Source organism: Ceratotherium simum, chromosome 22, assembly GCF_057802395.1.
Source record: "Ceratotherium simum simum isolate JZ-2026a chromosome 22, ASM5780239v1, whole genome shotgun sequence".
NCBI lineage: Eukaryota > Metazoa > Chordata > Mammalia > Perissodactyla > Rhinocerotidae > Ceratotherium > Ceratotherium simum.
Window position 1 is genome coordinate 31,149,024 of NC_141921.1, and position 18,356 is coordinate 31,167,379.

Consider the following 18,356-nt stretch of genomic DNA (forward strand, 5'->3'; position numbering starts at 1 on the left):
CCGCCCCCCGGAAGCGATCCTTCGCAGCTGCGCACCGAGCCGCGCCCCGGCGTCCTCAGAAGGCGGGCCCCGCTTCGGGCAGCCGGAGCGCGGCTTCTGCGGGGGCGGGGCAGGGCGGCCACGCGTGCAGAGCCCGAGGAGGGACACGCCCATCCCCTAGACCACGCCCCCGCCGGTCGGAGCCCTTGGGAAAAGTTGACAGCGCTTGGGGATTCCGGAGGCCTGATTGGCTGCATTCCCGCTGGTCTCCGCCTCCTTGCTGTTCCAGGCTTAGTCCCGATCCAACCTTGGAAGCCAAGGTCTCACTGTGTAGCTACTCGGCCCCCAAATTGTGCGGTGTCTGCTGTCCCCACCCCTACTAAAAAACTTGAGCATCCTCAGCCTGGCGTTCAAGGTCCTCCGGACCCAGCGCTTGCCTCTCGACCTGGTCCCCTTCACAGTTCATGCTTCCCAGCCAAGACGCCCTACAGTCCTCTCCAGCAAGAATGGGCCTCCTCTCCTGACTCTTGTCCTCCAGCCCTTTGTAGCTTTCTTCCATTTTAGCCTTTATGTATCTTTCTCTCTCCCTCTCATCCAAACACACAAACACACACGCACCCACCCACCCACACACGCGCGCGCGGTATAGCCAGTAAGTTGGTTGATCAGATGGGGAGACGGACAGGCAAGACCCCAGAGGCATCCACGTTCCTTCCTGGCTTACTCACCCACTCCCTTTGTGCGCAAACCCTCTCTGTCCTGGTCTCCATGGCATGCAGGCAGGCGCACATGCCCTCCTCTGACCTCAGCACGTGGCTGTGCCTGGCTCCCAGGCTGCGGCTCTTCCGTCTCCAAGCCCGCAATTCCCAGCCGCCAGGGACAGAACAGCTTCCCAGGCGGACAACCTGTGCAGTCACACAGGGTCTCACGATTAGAAGAACTCCGTGCTTGCTTTACTACTCTACTGTTGCCCTCTAGGAACTATATATATATGTGTATATATACACACACATATACATCAGCATTTTTCCTTTCCCCATTCTGTTTCACTCTTTTACAGGTTTTTCCTAAAGTGACCTCCTGCAAAAACACTACCTAATGCCTGTCTCAGGCTCTGCTTCTAAGATAATGAGTTTAACTTCAGAATCTTTCTCAACACAGAACAAATTCTAAAAATAGTAAGGTCTAGGTCTATCACAAACTCATTTTAAGCAAGTCACTCAAGCCCTCTGGTGACAGATTAAGACAGTCCCCACAGGCATTCCAGCCATGCTCCCTTGCCCATCTGCCAAGCCAATCCCACAGAGGAGTTAGACCAAGGACTGAACTGAACATCCCACCCAAAGGAAAGGCACTTAGAACTATCCTGGTCTCTCCAATTTTATTATAGGGCACGTTGGGGACGGGAGGGAAGTGGCAGAGAGGGGACAAGAGGGCAGCTGGGGGCCCTCCCTCACCACGACCTTTGAGGCACAGTGGGAGTCAGGCAAAGGCATCAGAAGAGGATGCGGAAAGCCCAGGCATCAGCGCCTTACGTGGGACAAGGGTCACTCCACGTGGAGCTGGCCTTTTGGGACCAGCACGAGGGGAAGAGCCTGCTGGCCGGGGAGGCTGAGTCCCCGCTGACACTGGGTGGCTCACGGGACGGGCTACCGCCACCCATGCCTGGAAGCACTGAGATGGGCTTAGGGGTCTCTCCTGGCAGGGGCATGGAAGCACTGCCTCCCAGGACACAAAGAACGTGGCTGAGCTTGCTGGCCCGTGCCTGATTAGGTCTGGAGGTCGGAAGGGAATGAGACATTTTGGTTCGAAAGGCTTTCTTTTTCAACTCAGCGAGAACAAGGGAGAGAGGTGGGGATGCAGTGCAAAACACACTCCAAAATCAAGATGCAGGCCGAATCTCAACTCTACCACTGAGTGACCTTGGTAAGTCACTTCGCTTCCCTGAGACTCAGTTTCTTCATCTGCAAAATGGGGACAATTAATATCCACCTCACAGGTTTGTTGTGAGGACTAAATGAGAAAGTACACGTAATCTTAACAGAGTTAAGATTCCCTCCGACAGGGAAGACTCGTGTGGACACTGCAGCAGCAGGCAGGGGAACTCGGCGGATGGGAGGCCCGGGAGTGCATCTGAGGAAATGTCTGCTTTGCCTCCTCTGCCAGGTGTGAGAGTGAGCCCCTGCGGGGTGGGGGAGCAGGATTGGCTCCAAGGCCTTACTGAGAGCCCAAGGGCCTCTCGAGGGCTGGAGAGGAGGACAAGGGTAGGGTTGGGGGTACACTGACCCTCTGAGGACTGTTTTTAAAAAGCTGGAAGAGGAGAAGGAAGAGAGGACTCTTTCTTCCCATAGGTGCAACTGCAAAGACATCAAGCTGGATCCATCCAGGATTTCAGATCCAGCCATCATGGGGCAGCTGCGGGAAAGCCATTGCCCCTTCTTTCTCCTCAGCGCTGGGGTTATCAAAAATACCTACAAACTGTGAGAAAGTTCACATAAAAACACTTTTCTGCATGTATAAAAAGAGACTGGCCGTGGTGAGTGGCTCAGGACATGGACCAAGGCCCCGAGAATGGCCAAGGAGGGTCAACAGCCACCCAGTGGTGGACAGACTGGTCTGGGCTGCACTTGTGTGGAGCTGGGTCCCAGGGTGGGAGGCACTGCACTGGCTCCAGCAGCTCTCCTGGGACCCTGTGCTGGGGGGAGGTGCCTGGGCCCTGCACCTCAGGGACCCCTCAGGGGACTCCCTTGCTCAGGGCAGAAGCCAACTTCACAGTAAACCTCCCCAGACAGCTGGCCCCCAGCAAGTCCCGACATAGGTTCTGGGGTCCTCTCATTAGTAGGATTGAGTGGTCTGGGGAGCCGAGGTCTCGGGTACAGTATGATTTCCCCTTCTGAAGGAGGGTTCTGCCCAGAGCGTCCAGAAGGCTGTCTCCAGCTGAGACTGACCCCACTGGGGACACTAGGCACAGGAGGGCAGCCAGGGCTGTGGCCAGGAAGAAGGCTCCAGACTAACAGGAGTGTTTCCTTGGCACCCCCTTCCCACCCAGGCCAGGGCTTCTTGATGTTTCTTTTGGGAGGAGGGCGACAATAAAGAGAGAGGGGTGGCTGTGTCTTCCTGGCACCCACTCCTCCCTATTCTTCACCCCACAAGGGCCTGCACTATGTATCTGAGTGGGTGAGGTCCATGGAAATGACCCCAGGCCCTGTTTTGGGGGTCTCAAGAAGCTTCTGGAGCCAGGTGGGTAGTAAAGAGCTGACAATGGCAGCCAGAGCTAGAGGTGCGTCGTCCTGGTTAGCCCAAGGACCCCCGTCTACCCCGCATCACTGAGGCAAAGCTAGGATGGCCACCCTTGGTTGACCTCGGACCCCACCGGCAGCCTGGGAGTGGCAGGGGTGGGAGTGTCTGAAGTTTGAAATGTGCAAGGACCACTGGCTCTGGGGCGGAGGGGCGCATCCACCAGCGCTGCAGGTCTGACTTTCCAGCTCCCCCATCCAGCCTGGCTTCTCACTGGCCTGGCAGGCACACTAGGGCTGGAGGAGCGGCAGGCCGCGCCGAAGGCCCTCCTTCAGGAACTGCATGTAAGTGGCCGTGGACGGGTCTTCAAAAGTGGACGAGAAGCTGAAGACGTTGTTCTCGATGTCCTCAGGCTTCATGGAGGTGATGTCCAAGAAGTAGTTGGCGTTGATGTGGTGGACCTGGGAGAAGGGCTGAGTGAGGAGCGCAGGGGGCCTGTCCAGGCTCAGTGCCCCCTCTGCTCCCTGTCTGCTCGTACTCTCTTGGGAGAAATGGTCACTCTCAGGCCTCGACTGTCCTCGCTCTGAGGTGGACGGCAGACAGGCAGGGCAGCTATGAGCACTTGCAGGGCCGTGCCCCTCTCCAGCCTCTGCTCATGTGGGACCCCCGACTACAGAGCTCTTCCGCACCTCGTCCACTAGGCGAAAACCGAATGCCTTTCAATATCACCTTTTCCTCACCCCCACCCCCACCATGACTCCTCTTCTCCTCAGTTGCCCTGGGCCCTGAGCTCCGCACTCTCTGCTGTCAAAATGCCACCCACTCGATGGACCCGCTTCCCCATCCGCCTCTCGCTCCAGTGAGTGAGCTCCTTAAGGGCAGGGGCCTGGTAAACAAACAACGAGCAAACAAACAAATCAACAAGCGAGTGGGAGAGTGCAGGCCAGACACAGTCCCCCCGGCAAGTTCTGTCTGCCAGCTCCGTGATCCCCGGGCCTGCCTGGCCTGGCTCCACCACGCTGGGCACCAGTGGACGAGTGCAAGCTGGCTGCCTCTCCCCCAGGCCTTTCCTCCCCCGGCTCCCCGATACTCCAGGGCCCATTCTCGTCACCTTGAGACTGAGACAGCAGAAGCCTCCCGGCTGGTGCCCCTCTCCCCACCAAGCCCTCATGGGACACCTCTTCCAGGCCAGCCTCAGCTCTTGCTCCTGGACCCGCCTCCCCTTGAGAGCCTGGGAAGCTGCCCACCCTCCTACAGCCTCAGTCCCACACTCACGTCCCTTGGGACTTACAGGATAAGGGGCAGCTTCGCTCAGCAGAGTGGGAGACTCGGGCTTCAAAACCAGCTACACTTCTTAATTATGCAACTTGTGCCAAGTCTCGGGACCTTTCTGAGCCTCAGTTTCCTTGTTTGTAAAATGGGCATTCGTGATATCTATCTCCCAAAGCTGAAGTGAGAATCCAATGAGAAGGCATGTGTGAGTGCTCATAAGGGGCCCTTAAGGAGAGGCAGAGTCTTGATGCTTGGCCTGGCCTGGGGGCTCCCCTGGTTCTCTCTGCCCGTCACAAGGCCTGGCCCTCCCTCCTCCTTCCATCCTAGGGCTGGTCACAATGGTCCAAAGTGAGCCTTCCCTTCCAGGCCATGTTCCTGTCCACTTTGGTCCCCAGAGTGCTGTTGAGGTCCCTCTTCTCGCGGGAGCGTCCCAACACCGGCACAGGGCAGGCAGAGCGGGCACCACAATCCCTATTTGATAGATGAGGCTAACTGAGGCTCCGAGTGACTGAGAAACCAGCCACGAGGTAGTGGAGCCAGACCCGAAGCCTGACGAGGTCTGCAAGTCTGTGCCCCTTGCCTGCTGCTTCCTCTGGCCCACAGTGCCGGGCCCAGGCCTGGGTACAGGCGGCGGGAGTTGCCTACCACGGTGCCATTGGGCAGGCAGATCATCATCTCCACGGGGAAGCTGTACTTCTCCAGGTGCAGGCCAGCCAGCTTCTTGTGGGATGGGTTGTCCTGGTTGTCCTGTGGGGACAGTTGGGCACACTCCTGGTGTCTCAGCCCCAGCACTGTCCCAGGAGCTCCCATGGGGCTATTCCCGCCCACCTGCCACTCACCTGCAGGTCCTCCAGCTCCTTCACCAGGGACCACGTGCTGATGAAGCTCTCGTTGAGGAGGGCGAGGATGGGCGAACTTTCCAGGACAGTCTCCCGGAGAGTCCGCCCTGAACCTGTTCAAGGAGAGGCAAGGCCAGAAGAGTGAGGCACCCCACATATCTTGCTGTGTTTTCCATCAGCATAAACCTCATGGACTGTAGAATGGTCTGTGCACCCAGGTAAAATAACAGATTCAAAGAACCTGCCACAAGTGTAGGTGCTGAATAAATGGTAGCTGTAATTAACATCAATAACATACTGGCATCTTCGGCGAGATTTGGGGTGGGGGTCTACCCGGCCCAGGGACTTGTAGACAGTGACAGCTTCATAAATCCACTAAACTCTGTGCCCCAGGGCCTTTGCACAGACTGTTCTTCTATCTAAAACACTCTTCTTGACAAACTCCTACTCATCCTTCAAAGTCTCAGCTTAAATGTCACCTTTTCTAAGAAGACTTTCCTGACCCCCCTAGTTACACACTCTCATGCCACTTGGACCTTGCCTTGTGGGACACTCACCACACTTGTATTTATTCATTCAATGTCTGCCTTCTGCACACAATGTGTGCTCCCTGAGGACAGGGACCATTTCTGACTTCCTCACTGCAAGACTCCCAGCACCTAGCCTATAGCTTGGCACAGGAGGTGCCCAGGATGTTTGCTGACTGACTGGATGAAGGCAAGGGCATTGTTTTACTCATCTTCGTACCCATTGTCAGACACCCAAAGAACTTTGCACCCAGCAGGTCTTTGGTGAATTTTCTAAGTGAAGGCACGCCCAGCCTCTGGCACTATTTTTTCTCTCACTTGTGTGCCACACTTTACAGAGCACAGGCATTTTCACAACTCTGGCTGGTATGTTACCTCTCTTTTACTGTTGAGAAAACTGAGGCTCAGGGAGGGGAAGTCGCTTGGCCAAGGTCTCGAAGCTAAAAATGGCTGAGCTGGGCTCCTTCTGCTGTGCCCAGCAGCTTTCTCTGAGCTCAGCACATTAACCCCCAAGCCCTCACCGCACACCCCTGCCCTCCGTAGCCCCGAGTCCCTCACGCTCCAACAGGACAGTCCTGCTGGTCTCAGAGCCTTCTGTACCCCACATGGCGTGAAGTCTCCCCATTCTCCCCTCGGACTGGTGGGGTCTCCCTTACCTCAGCAAGACTGGTCGTCCAGGGCCCCCCACAGCAGGATCGAGTGCACCAGCTTGTTCTTGGCCTTGGCTTGGTCAAAGGCCTCGGTGAACGGCAAGTAAGTGACCTGGGGCCACGCAGAGACAGAGAGAAGCTACTGTGTGCGGCCAGGGTCCCGTGCAGGGTGCTCAGTGTGTAATGTGTGTGTAGTGTAAGTGTGTATGTGTGTTTGTACTGTATGTATGTGTGTGTGTGTAGGTGCTTGTAGTGTGTGTGTGTACATGTATGTGTGTGTGTATGAAGGGGTATTGCTGAACCAGGAGATGCCTCCTCCAAGTCCTGATGGCCAAGGGGAGGCTCCCCCTGGCACCAGGCTGGGCCCTGCAGGGAGGCAGCCTCAGCAGCAAGCCGTGCACAGAGCCCAGCGCCCTGTGCCCACCTGCTGGTCCCAGAGTCCCCGCCCCAGCCCCACGGAGCCTGACCTGCCCCACCCTGCGCAGCCTCACCTTCTTGAAGGGGTACATGGCCACCTCCAGGCGCCGGGCAGCCTCCTCCCAGCTCAGCTCCTGCTGCCACTTGATGTCCTCAAACACAAACTGGAGGGGCTCCCCTGAGGGCAGGCGGCTGTCGATCATGTTGCCATCCTCGTCCAGGATCACGGAGGGCACGGAGGGGCCCACGGCCTCCAGCTCCATCTGGGCCAGAGGTTGGCAAGGGATGACATCAGTGAGGGATGTCCCAGAGACGGGCAAGAATCCTCAAGGGGCCCTGAGACACCCTTGAAGATACTCCCTCACTGCAGAGCTGGGGAGACTGAGGCCCAGGGAAGGGCAGGGCCTGGTCAAGGTTATGCAGTGAGTCCGGGACAGACCAGCGTCCAGCCAGGGCTCCTTGCCTGCGTGAGCTACCTGAAGGCCTGTGGCAGATGGGCTCTGAGTGCAGGAACAGGGGGCTTCTCAGAATCCTGCTTTGGGGACAGTTGGCCTCGGCCTTCCAGGAGCTCTGTCCTTCACCCTGGACTGCCCTGAGGCTCCTAGCCAGCGGGGCCCTCCCTGCAGCCAGGCTGAGAGGCCCTGCGACAGGGCCCTGCAGCCGAGCCCCACCTTCCTACCTGGGTAGGGACCACCTGTTGCTCACCTGGGGTATGTAGCCGATGTCCACCTCCATGTTGCTGCTCTCACTGGCCCCGTACAGCCACTCCATGTCCACATTCAGAGACCTGCGGGCAGGTGAGGGCAGCCAGGGCAGAACCCCACCATCATCAAGGCCCGTTAACCACGTGTCAGACTTTACCTCGCTGAAAGCGCACAACTGACCCACCTTACAGATGAGGACACTGAGGCTTGGCTAGGTGAATGCAAGGCCTCAGAGCCTGGGCCCCTTCCCCTCCAGGGCTGCCCCTTCCTCAGGCACTGTGGCCACACCACCCTCACCAGCCCTGCCCTTTACAGTTCCCAGAGGGTTTTCACATCCACGTCTCGTGTAGGGCCCACGACCTGTGATTCTGAGGCAGAGGTCATTAGCGCCTCCCCAGGACAGGGTGGGGCAGGGAAACCCAGCACTGGCCTCCCTGCGCTGGCCTCCACTCCCTCTCCAGTGGGAAGTCTGGCCCTATCAGGTGCGATCTGCAGATCCGCCACACGGGGGCACCCCAGGACTGGCAACCAACCACCTTGGGAGAGGTGAAGCCACCCGGGGTGAGCTGCCCTCAGCAGTCCCTGTGGTCTGTTCTTGAGACAAAGGCCTAGGAGCAGCTGGTCCTGGGGCTGGTCATTTGCCCTCTCCTTCTGCTCCATCCAGTCCAGGACCCCCGACCTCCAACCCTGGAGTGGAGGCAGATGTGCCTGGAGCACAGGTGCTTGCTTGGGGAGGAGGCAGGAGGAGTAGAATTCACCCTTCTTTGTCCTTCCTCCTCATTTTCCCTGTGGCCCACGATGCTCCCTCCCTCCAGAGAGTGAGAGGAAACCACTCCTGCTCAAGGGGGCGACATTCTTTTCCCTGGCTACCCCAACCATCCCCTCACTGCTGCCCAGGAGTCAGCCTCCCATCCAGCAGATGAGGAAACTGAGAGCCAGGGCTTTGCCCACAGCCACGCAGTCCACTGGTGCCACAGCCGCGACTTAACCATGGGCCTCCCAGCTCCTAGCCCAGGCTCTGTCCCTGTGCAGTCACTCAGGCCCACTAAGTAGCCACTTGCTGTCAGGGAGGAATCTGGAAAGACTTGAGGCCAGGGCCTCCAAGTCCCCTGCTCCCTGACAAGAGGCTGACCCTGAGCAGGTCAGGCAGGCAGGTGGCTGGCATCAACTAATCCCCCAGAAGCGCCCGTTTGCCCACCCAGCGTCCCCCCTCCCCCACTGTAGCAGCTGCAGGTGGTGGAGGACCTGCCTCAGGCCTTTGCATGTGCTGTTCCCCTCTGCCTGGCTAAAGCCTCCTCACCCCCCAGGCCTCCACTTAGATGTCCCTTCCTCTGGAAAGACTTCCTAGACCCCGATCAGCCAGGTCCCTGCCCACCTGCTGGCCTTCCCCTAGGGAGGCATGAGCAGGCCCTGGTTACAGGCCTGTCGGGGGTCTGTCAGCGGTATGAGGCCAGGGAGGTTCCAGCTTCAGGGTCATCATCTGGCTGCTGCATTGGGTAGGCCAGGCCCACACAACGCCGGGGACATGCCTGTCACATGATGAAATGACTCCCCTCAGCCCACCTCGAGCTGCCTCCTCCTGGGTCAGCTCCAGGCTGCCCACCAAGAGAAGTGGCTCTGGGGAACAAAGGAGAGGCAGAGACTGAGGGGGCCTCTGGGCCCCTGCATCTGAGCTCCTGGAGCTGATGGTGGGCAAACTTTAGCAGGTGCCGGGGCTGGGGCCGGGGCTCCCACCTGTGGTTGGGCACGAAGAGCCGGAAGTCACGGACATGGGTGGCGTCTTTGGAGAGGATGATGTGGCCGGTGAACTGGCCGGGCGAGAACCAGAAGGGGAAGTCGGGTGGTTCGCTGAGCTGGAACTCGGCGTGGATGCTGTGGGGAAGGGCCGGTGGGGAGCAGCCCTGCTGAGCCCGAGCCTGCCCTCCCGCTTCTGCCCCAAAGCTGGGAACCCTTGGCCAGACTTGTATGGGCAGAGGGCTGGGCAGGGAGAAGGCACGAGGCCCTCCAAGCGCTGCCCGTCCTTCAGGGCCCGGTTCACGTGCTCCTGACTCTCCTCTGAGCTCTCACAGCCTGAGCTCTCGAGGGTGTGTGTGACCTGGTGTCACAGCTCTTATACACCCCTTTCTGTGTGGATGACAGTCACGGCCACTAGCCCCGTCCTAGGCCTTTTCTCTTCCTCCTGGGAGGAAGTCACCACCACCCGGATCCACAGATGAGGAATCTGAGGCTCAGAGAGCCAAGGCTGCTTGCCCGAGACCACAGGGTGGTGAGTGGTGGGGCTGGGGGCTCCCAGTCCAGCCCTGCCCTCCTGGAGCTGTGCCCCTCCATGCTGCCAGGCAGTCCCAGGCCCGGGTGGGACACAGGATGGGGCTGCGAGGACCACTCACCGGAACATCACGGTGTAGTAGAAATCACTGATGGCAGTCAGGCAGGCGACGGCCCCCTGAGGGGCAAAGCGGGTCTTCACGAAGGGCCGCGGGTGGAACATGCTCAGGAGCCGGTGGATGATGACCTGTGGGGAGGGCCGTGGGACCCCAGGCTGGCTTGCTGGGCTCTGCTCCCCTAGGTGAGGGTCAGCTCTGGACCTGCTGGCCCAGGGGCCTAGGGTGCAGGGTGGGTCCAGAGAGAGGCAGGAGAGCAGGTGGGGCAGGCCTGGCACTGGGGGTCCAGCTGCAGAGGGGGAGGGGCTGGGCCTGAGCTGGGGCGCAGGGCCCTGGGGCTGCCCTCACCTCCTTGCCCTTGGGCGGTGGCGGGTAGAAGCGGTTGTTGGACAAATAGCCGGTGAAGACGCTCAGCTCACTGGGGATGATCCACCAGGGCTCGCCCAGCTCCACGTGGCCCCGAGGCGGGAGGAAGGGCTGGAAGTGGCGGGCGGCAAACACAGCGCTTGGCGAGGCTGCGGTCGTCCAGTTGCGGAGGCCAGACAGGGCCAGGCGGGAGACCTGGGGCAGGGAAGGCCGAAGCTCTGAGGCGCTGAGAACCATGATTTTGGGGTCCCGTCTTGTGCATGGGTGGCAGTCTCCCTTGAGCCCTGGGCCAGCCCGAAAGCCGATGGAGCAGAGGTACCAGGGGAGGCTCCTGCCCTGGTGACGCCACAGGCCTGGCACCGTTCTGCCAGAGCAGAGGCTCATCTCCCTCTCCCCAGCCCCCGGCCTGAGAAGCAGTGCCACTGCGGCCCACTCAGGCCAGAGCAGGCCCCACATGGTCCTGCCTCCTTCCTCTGCATAGGCCAGCAGACCAACACCAGTGCCACAGCCCTGCCCCCTCCACCCACCTTGCTTTCTGCTCCCCAATCCCCCTCCAAGGCTCCTCCCCGCGGCTAATGTCCCACTGACGAGTCAGAGTTTGGGTTTGAAGTTGTCTGAGCAGGGAGGCAGTAGCCACCTTTTGGGTGAAATCTCTGGGTCTAGGGTCAAGAACAGGATGAGACCACAGAGGAGGGGAAGGCAGGCTACCCCAGAGAGTGCCCTGCTTCAAGTACCGCCTGCGCCACACCGGCTGGGCACCCCGGGCCAACGGGCTTCCCTAAGCTGTCTCCTCAGTAATCTGCCTCGCTGCTGTCTGACGGGCTGATGGGCAGCAGAGAGTGAGGCTCAGACCCTGTGCAGGCCTGTGTGCACATCTGTCCGGAGCACAGCAGCGGGACCCTGTGCGTGCAGGTCCCTGGTAGAAGCTCCTCCTTCAGCAGCTCCTCCCTGTCCTTCTGGGCTGCGGGCAGGAGTTGTGTCTGCTGAGGCATCAGCCACCAGCACAGGGAGTGCCTGGCACCCCTCAGGGAGCTCAGCCCCCAGGGAGCTGCCCCAGTCTTTGACACCAGCAGGTCCCCTGTCCCTTCCCCACCTCCAGGGCGGTGGGGGCCCAGGCTCGGTGGGAAGTGGGGGCGGGAGGAGAGAGGGGCAGGGAGCTCCCACCACGAGAGATTTAACAGGCTGGCTCTCAAAGCAGGGCTGGCTGTGCAGGGCCAGGCAGGGCCTCCCGCCCGCTGGGTCCCGCTCACAGGCTGGCGAGCCCTGCAGGGGGCTGCCTGCAAAGGGGGGCTGCACTCTGTGGGGCTCTGCTAGGGAGGCCAGGGCTGGGGGAGCTGCTCCTGACTCATCTCCCGGCACCTGCCCCACCCTGTTCTCACTGCTCTGCAGGGGACTCATCTGCTCCGACAGCTTCAACCACCACTCCAGGACCATCGCTGTCAAACCCATCTCCACCCAGATCCTTCCACGGAAGGTCAAACCTGTGTTTTGAACCGCTTAGTGGATCTCCTCCTGGACATCCCCCAGGCACCTCAACTTCCACAGTCCAAACGGGCCTCGTTCCCTCTCCACCAGACCCCCTACCTGCCTCCAGTCCCTGTCTGGGCAAACGGCCCACCAGGCACCTGGTCACCAGCCAGGAGCCTGAGTCACCCCGACTCCCCTCCCACCACTTTCTGCTGTAGCCACGCCCTGCCTTCCTTCCCTTCCCGCATCCTCCAGGCTGTCCCTCCTCTCCATCACCACTGCCCCCTCCCCACTCCTGGGAACTGGCCTTCAAGCCTCCTATGTCTCCCCAGCTGCCAGCCTGGAAACAGATCTCATGAGGGAACTCTCCGATTTCAACATCGGCGATGGTAATTTGCAGCTGCAGAATGAAGGCGAAAGTCAGGCAACCAAAGCCCTTTGTGTTGGGGCAACTTCTCTGCCAGCCCCCCTGACCAGGACGCCCCTGCATGTGTCCCACGTGCCCTGGGTTCAGCCACACCAGCTCCCTGCCCTTGGCTGACCGGCCTGGCACTTTCTGCCTTCAGGCCTTTGTTCACGTGAAGTGACATTTCAGCTGAGATGTAAAGGCTGAGTAGGTGTGAGCTGGGTAGAGAGAAAATGCTGTTCCTGGCGGAGGGAACAGCATCTGAGAAGGCCCACCGCTGGAAGACAGCCTGGACGTCTGAAGTGATTGGAATGGAGAAAGCCAAGAGGAGACGGTGGAGGGGGGCAGGAGAGGCAGGCAGGGTCTGGGGAAGCCTGGGCCCCGTGATGGGCTTGAGGCGTTGTCCACAGGGCCTCTGGTGGGGGTGGGACTGGTTAGCACAGCATCTGTCAGGTGCCTTCCCCACCCCATACATTCTGCTGGGGGCTGAATCTCAGGTCCAGTTCATCGCAGTTCAACAGAGCACCTGTCAGGTGCCAGGCATCGTGCCGGGGGCCTGGGGATGCACAAATGTGGGGGACACAGGCCTTGCCCTCAAGATACTCATAGCCTGGGGGAGAAGACAGACTGGCAGACAGTGACCACTGTAAGGGAGGCGGCTGCATCAACACGTCTCTGGTGCACTTGCTGTTTCCTCCAACCAGTCCTTCCTACCCCTGCCCTCACCTGACTAGGCCCTCCTCCCCTGCAGTCTCTGTCAGATGTCGCTCCCTCCAGGAAGCCTTCCCAGATCCCCTATCTGGTTTAGAGGCTCACGCTTGTCTCTCCTGCCTCCCTCACCAGACTGTGCCTGGACAGCAGGGACAGCACTGCACCCACTCTGCACCCCCAGGGCCTGGCACACTGGGTGCACAGAGGGCAGCTGATAGAGGGAGGAAGGAGAGAAAGAAGGAAACTTGAATAGGGCACAGACCTATTCTCAGGAGGCGAGTGCCCACAGATGATCCTCCTATGTGTGGTCCTATCTGTGGGGTCCCCCCTTCCCCAACTCACCCCTAGGAACCCGTCTTTGCTCTTGGTCATGGACTCCGGGAGCAGAGGCTGGAATCGGGCTTCTATGGTGAGCGTCTCCTCACTGGGGTCAGGAGGCAGCTCCTCCTCCTCGTAGCTGGCAGCAGGACTTGACCCTATGAGACACAGATCGCTGGAGAGGGCCCTGCCCTTAGGCATCCATGCCGGCTGGTGATGTAAGGAGCCAGGCTCGGAGCCGGGGTAACAGTTAACAATCACCAAAGTAACAACCAAGGTGTATGTATCACATTTTAGTTTCACAGCAGCCCTGTGAGGTAGATAATAACATTATTACCAACTTCATTTTACAAATGAGAGAGTGGAGGCTCAGAGAGGTGAAGTCACTTTCCCAAGGTCACACAGCTAGGTAGTAGGGGGTCAGGATTCAAACCCAGGCCTGTTTTCCTCTAAACCCACGAGCAACTACGACCTTCTTCTGGAGGAGTTAAGATCTCAGAGCCCCAGTTCCCTCTAAGACTCAGGAACCAGATGACTTGGGTTCAAATCCCAGCTCCAGGGCCGGCCCCGTGGCTTAGCGGTTAAGTGCGCGCGCTCCGCTTCTGGCGGCCCGGGTTCGGATCCCGGGCGTGCACCGACGCACCGCTTCTCCGGCCATGCTGAGGCCACGTCCCACATACAGCAACTAGAAGGATGTGCAACTATGACATACAACTATCTACCGGGGCTTTGGGGGAAAAATAAATTAATTAAAAACAACAACAACAACAACAACAAAAATCCCAGCTCCACCCCCGACCAGCTGTGTGGTGGCTGGGCAGTGGCTTGTTATGAGAATTAAATGAGATAATCCATGTAGTGTTATCACCAGGCCTGGTAGAGTAAACCCGTAATAAACTTTAGCTGTATTACTATTACCAGAGGTTTCAGGGTTGGGGGGCCACGGAGCTGGGGCTCAAACCTAATTCTTCTGACTCCAACCTGTGCTCTTCCAGTGGGCCAGGCTGGCTGCAGAAAGGCCATTCTCACTGTTCCCCTTCCCTTTGTTCTCCAAACCGAGTCCCAGATGATTTGGCGCTGGCAACCCCAAAGGCAGGGTCTGCGCAGGGAGCCGCCCCACCCAGCAGCTGGGATCCCCAGCACCAAGCAGAGAAGCCACTTTCCGGGGCTTGGAGAGGAGAACGCACTGGGCCGGGCATCGTCAGCCCAGCTCCAGGGTGAGGGCAGCTCTGTTTCCTGGACGACTTGGGGCAAATCCCTCGCCTCTCTGGTTTTCCTACATGAGAAATGGAGACCATGCTGCCAGGGGTGTCCCTGTCATGGGGGTCTCGTGAAGAAGAAACAAACACTGCTCGGAGAGGCACTCGGTCAGGGACTCGGAGCAATGGCTGAAAGCAAGCAGCAGAACCAGGCGATCTTTGGTGTCACAGAAAGAGCCCTGGTTCGGGAGTGCGGAGACATGCTCGTCCCCGATTTTCCAGGTGGCCCTGTGTCCCCATTGGCATAAGGAGGGGCTGGGCCGGCAGGGGCTGGCCTCGATTTCTCAGACCTCTTCCTGTCAGAGATCTGCCAAGTCTAATCTTTCAAGTGTGGAGGGAGTCATGGAGGTTTAAGGGAGAAATGAAGCCTATTTCAACAGGGGTGACTGACAGAAGGGTGGGGCCCACGATACCTATAACGGAATAAAGCAGGCCTGGGTCTTGCCACGTCCACTCTCCCAGGGCAGGTTCGTGGCACAGAGACCATGGTCGACTGGCTGACTGAATGGGTGTATTCGAAGCAGTTCTTAATCAGGAATCATCAGAATCACCCAGGACGCCTTTTTAAACCACAGATGCCCAGAACCCTCCTCAAACCTCCCGAGTCAGAATCTTAAGGGGCTAGAATCAGGAAACTCCTTTCAGTCAGCTCTCCCCAGCGGCTCATGCTGCAACCCCTGTTCTAAAGAATCACTTGGGGCCGGCCAGGTGGCACAGGTTACGTGCGTGCGCTCCACTGCTGCGGCCCGGGGTTCCCCGGTTCGGATCCCAGGCGTGCACCAACGCACTGCTTGGCAGGCCATGCTGTGGCAGCATCCCATATAAAGTGGAGGAAGATGGGCACGGATGTTAGCCCAGGGCCAGTCTTCCTCAGCAAAAAAAAAAAAAAGAAGAAGAAGAAGAAGAAGAAAAGAAAAGAAAAAAAAGAGGAGGATTGGCAGATGTTAGCACAGGGCTGATCTCCTCACCAAAAAAAAAAAAAAAAAAGAATCACTTATTTCTGCATCTGTTAAGCCAAAACTTTCACAATCTGGAAACCTCAGAGGAAGGGAACAATAGGAACGTGTAGGGTTATTAGTCTCCCCTGCTTATTCAATTATTTTACTGTTATCACAAATAATTATTAATAATAATGCCCAGCATTTTATGGCTCTTTGGTTTTTTAAGATTTTTTTTTTTTTTTGTGGGGAAGATCAGCCCTGAGCTAACATCTGTGCTAATCCTCCTTTTTTGCTGAGGAGGACCGGCTCTGAGCTAACATCTATTGCCAATCCTCCTCCTTTTTCTTCCCCCCCAAAGCCCCAGTAGATAGTTGTATGTCATAGTTGCACATCCTTCTAGTTGCTGTATGTGGGATGCGGCCTCAGCATGGCCGGAGAAGCGGTGCATCAGTGCGCGCCCGGGATCCAAACCCCGGGCCGCCAGTAGCGGAGCGCACGCACTTAACCGCTAAGCCACGGGGCCAGCCCCAGAAAAGTTTTATTTCCTGACTCATAAGTGACATTTGCTTGTTTTAGACAATTTGTAAAAGTTTTAAGGTATAAAGCAGAAAATTAAACATAATCATAACTGTACCAACTAGAAAGACTGTTTGCCTCTATTTCCTGCTTAGATTTGGTGTTTTTGGTTTTGCTTGGTCCAGTTTTGTACTCACAGTGGCCTTGGAGGTAATGGAGGGAGGGTTTATTTTCCCCTGATGGAGAAAAAGGTTTATGTGAAAAAACTGAAAGCACCCCCAAGGCCAGCAAACTTGGACCACGTGTCATTACGAGGGAACTCTCGCTCTCCAGCCATAGAAAGGGATAAGGAGGTGGCTGTGTGGATGCTCAGAGAAGTGTGTGCAAAATAAGAGGTCAAAGCAATCCACACGGGGCTGACCTGTTCCCCTGCCCATCTGTTCTCACGACAGAGCTGACTGCCACTGAGAGACGCTGACAGACGTCTGCTCTAGCACATTAGCATTTTCCATCTGACTCTCCTCTGACAGTGACCACAGGTCACCAGGCCAGCAAGTGGCTGACCTACCTGCCCCATCCCGAGACACAGAAAGCCCATCACAGTGCCTGCTGCTTACTCACCCGAGAGCACGTGGCATTTCTTCTTGCTTTTTCCATCTACTGACCTACTTACGCCGGGCAATTTGGGTAACAGTCAGTACCCAAGATCATAGTTCAAGAAATGTCACAAGAAATGAACACAGAGGTTGGGGCGGTGGTGAGAGAAGCATTTTATAATTCATTAGCTGTTTCAGCCCCTCATCTTTACAAAAAACAAAAAGTCACTGATTACAACTAGGCAAAAATGGACAGCAAGAACTAGACAGGACTCTGACAGCAGCTGAGCAGTTAATACAGTGACAATAGTCACACCTCCCGTCTATTGACCATCTACTGCACACCGGTCACTCTGCAGACATTCTCTCTAATCCTCAGCCCTGTGAGCTGGCCCAGGACGGTCCCAGTTCTATCCTGGCTCTGTACCTCCCTAGCCTGGGCACGTGGGTGAGCCTTCCTGTGCTTGTTTCCCAAATGATAAACATGAGGATCGTGACAGTGTCCATGTCACAGGGCACTGTGAAGATTAAAGAGACAACTCACAGGAAGCGCTTCAAGTGAGGTCTGGCGCTGGTAAGCGACTGTTATCTAGGATTATTCACACTTGAGGAGAACAGGCTGGGGGGTTGCAGAAGCAGCTGGCCCAAACTGCCAGCTAGAAAGTGTCAGAGCCGGGAAGACCCAGGGCTGTCAGGACCCACAATCTTCCTCTACTCCAGATGGCCCTGCTGCTCAGAGCAGACACAGAGCAAGGAGCTGAGGGTGTTGCCTGGGCTCCCTCCTCCCCAGGCCCCAGCCTCTCCTGGTACCTGTCAGCTTCTCAGCGATGGGCTTGAACTCCTCAGGGCTGATGTACATATCCCGGTCAGTGTCCAAGGAGGAAAAGAGAAAGAGGCCTTCTGTCCCCAGGGCCTTCAGCGCTGACTCCTGCTTGGGAGGCAGGGGCAGGGCTGAGCATCAGCTGGATACCCAGCTGGTACCCAAAACAGGTGGAGGGCGCAGCTCCCACTACCATCTTCCTGAGTTCTCGCAACACCTCCCAGTCTATCTATCCAAACGTCACCTCTGCACCGCCCCAGAGCCCCAGTCCCCTTCCCTGGTCCCTGCTTCACCCCAGGCCTTCATCCACTGTCCACTCTCTAAACCCGCCCCAAGTCCGTCCCCTACAGCCCCTTGTATCTGGCCTCATCCCCATGTCGCCCTCTTTTTTCTCCCATTCTCTTCTCCTGTTCCCCTCCCCCGTGTCCCAGCGCCCCCAGCCCCACTTCCAGATTCTCCGGTCCCAGCTTCACGGCGGACCTTGTCTGCTGTCCGCTGTCCCAGTCGCCCCTCTAGACTGTCCCCTTCCAGTCTGTCCCAGCCCCTGCCTCACACCGGCCAGTCCTTTCACCTCCCCCATCGCTCCTTACAAGTCTGCCCGACCCCTGGAACTAACTCCCCGTCCCTCTCGCTTCCAAGCCGCCCTCCAGGGCCCTCCGTCCCGCTCCGGCCACGCACGGACCTTCCCTCCCCCAGGGCGTCCGCCGCCCTGCACCCAGGCCCATCCGGTCCCGCGCCCGCCCCCCCGGCCGGACCTGCCGTGCGGCCGCCTGGGCCTCGGCGAGGCGGGCATAGGCCCGGGCGGCGGCGGCGGCCGCGGCGGCGGCGAGCAGGGCTCCGAGCAGCGCCAGGGCGCGGGCGTGGCGGCGCGGGGCCGCGGGGGCGCGGGGGCGCGGCGGGGCCGGGGCCAGGGTGGGAGGCCCGCGCTCGCCCGGCCGGGCCCGGCCCAT

At 58.5% G+C, this 18,356-nt stretch overlaps 1 protein-coding gene across 3 annotated transcripts; it reads right to left on the bottom strand.

Moving 5' to 3' along the window:
• Positions 1–1,343: 1,343 nt before the first annotated feature.
• On the bottom strand, positions 1,344–18,356 carry SELENON (selenoprotein N). 3 transcript variants are annotated; one of them, XR_015555817.1, is made up of 14 exons: positions 18,162–18,356; positions 17,397–17,514; positions 13,299–13,432; positions 12,147–12,239; positions 10,355–10,567; positions 10,013–10,137; positions 9,360–9,497; positions 7,627–7,708; positions 6,996–7,184; positions 6,511–6,616; positions 5,328–5,440; positions 5,134–5,235; positions 4,508–4,663; positions 3,529–3,677 (listed from the first exon to the last, which is right to left on the bottom strand). XR_015555817.1 is itself a non-coding variant. In XM_087446543.1 (13 exons), the coding sequence occupies exons 1-13, from the start codon at positions 18,354–18,356 to the stop codon at positions 3,507–3,509; spliced, it is 1,779 nt and encodes a 592-aa protein (XP_087302669.1). In that variant the 3' UTR covers positions 1,344–3,506. The 3 variants fall into 3 exon arrangements, 2 of the variants coding, with proteins under 2 accessions (XP_087302669.1, XP_087302670.1); XM_087446543.1 differs by lacking the exon at positions 4,508–4,663 and having other exon boundaries at positions 1,344–3,677; XM_087446544.1 differs by lacking the exons at positions 4,508–4,663; positions 12,147–12,239 and having other exon boundaries at positions 1,344–3,677.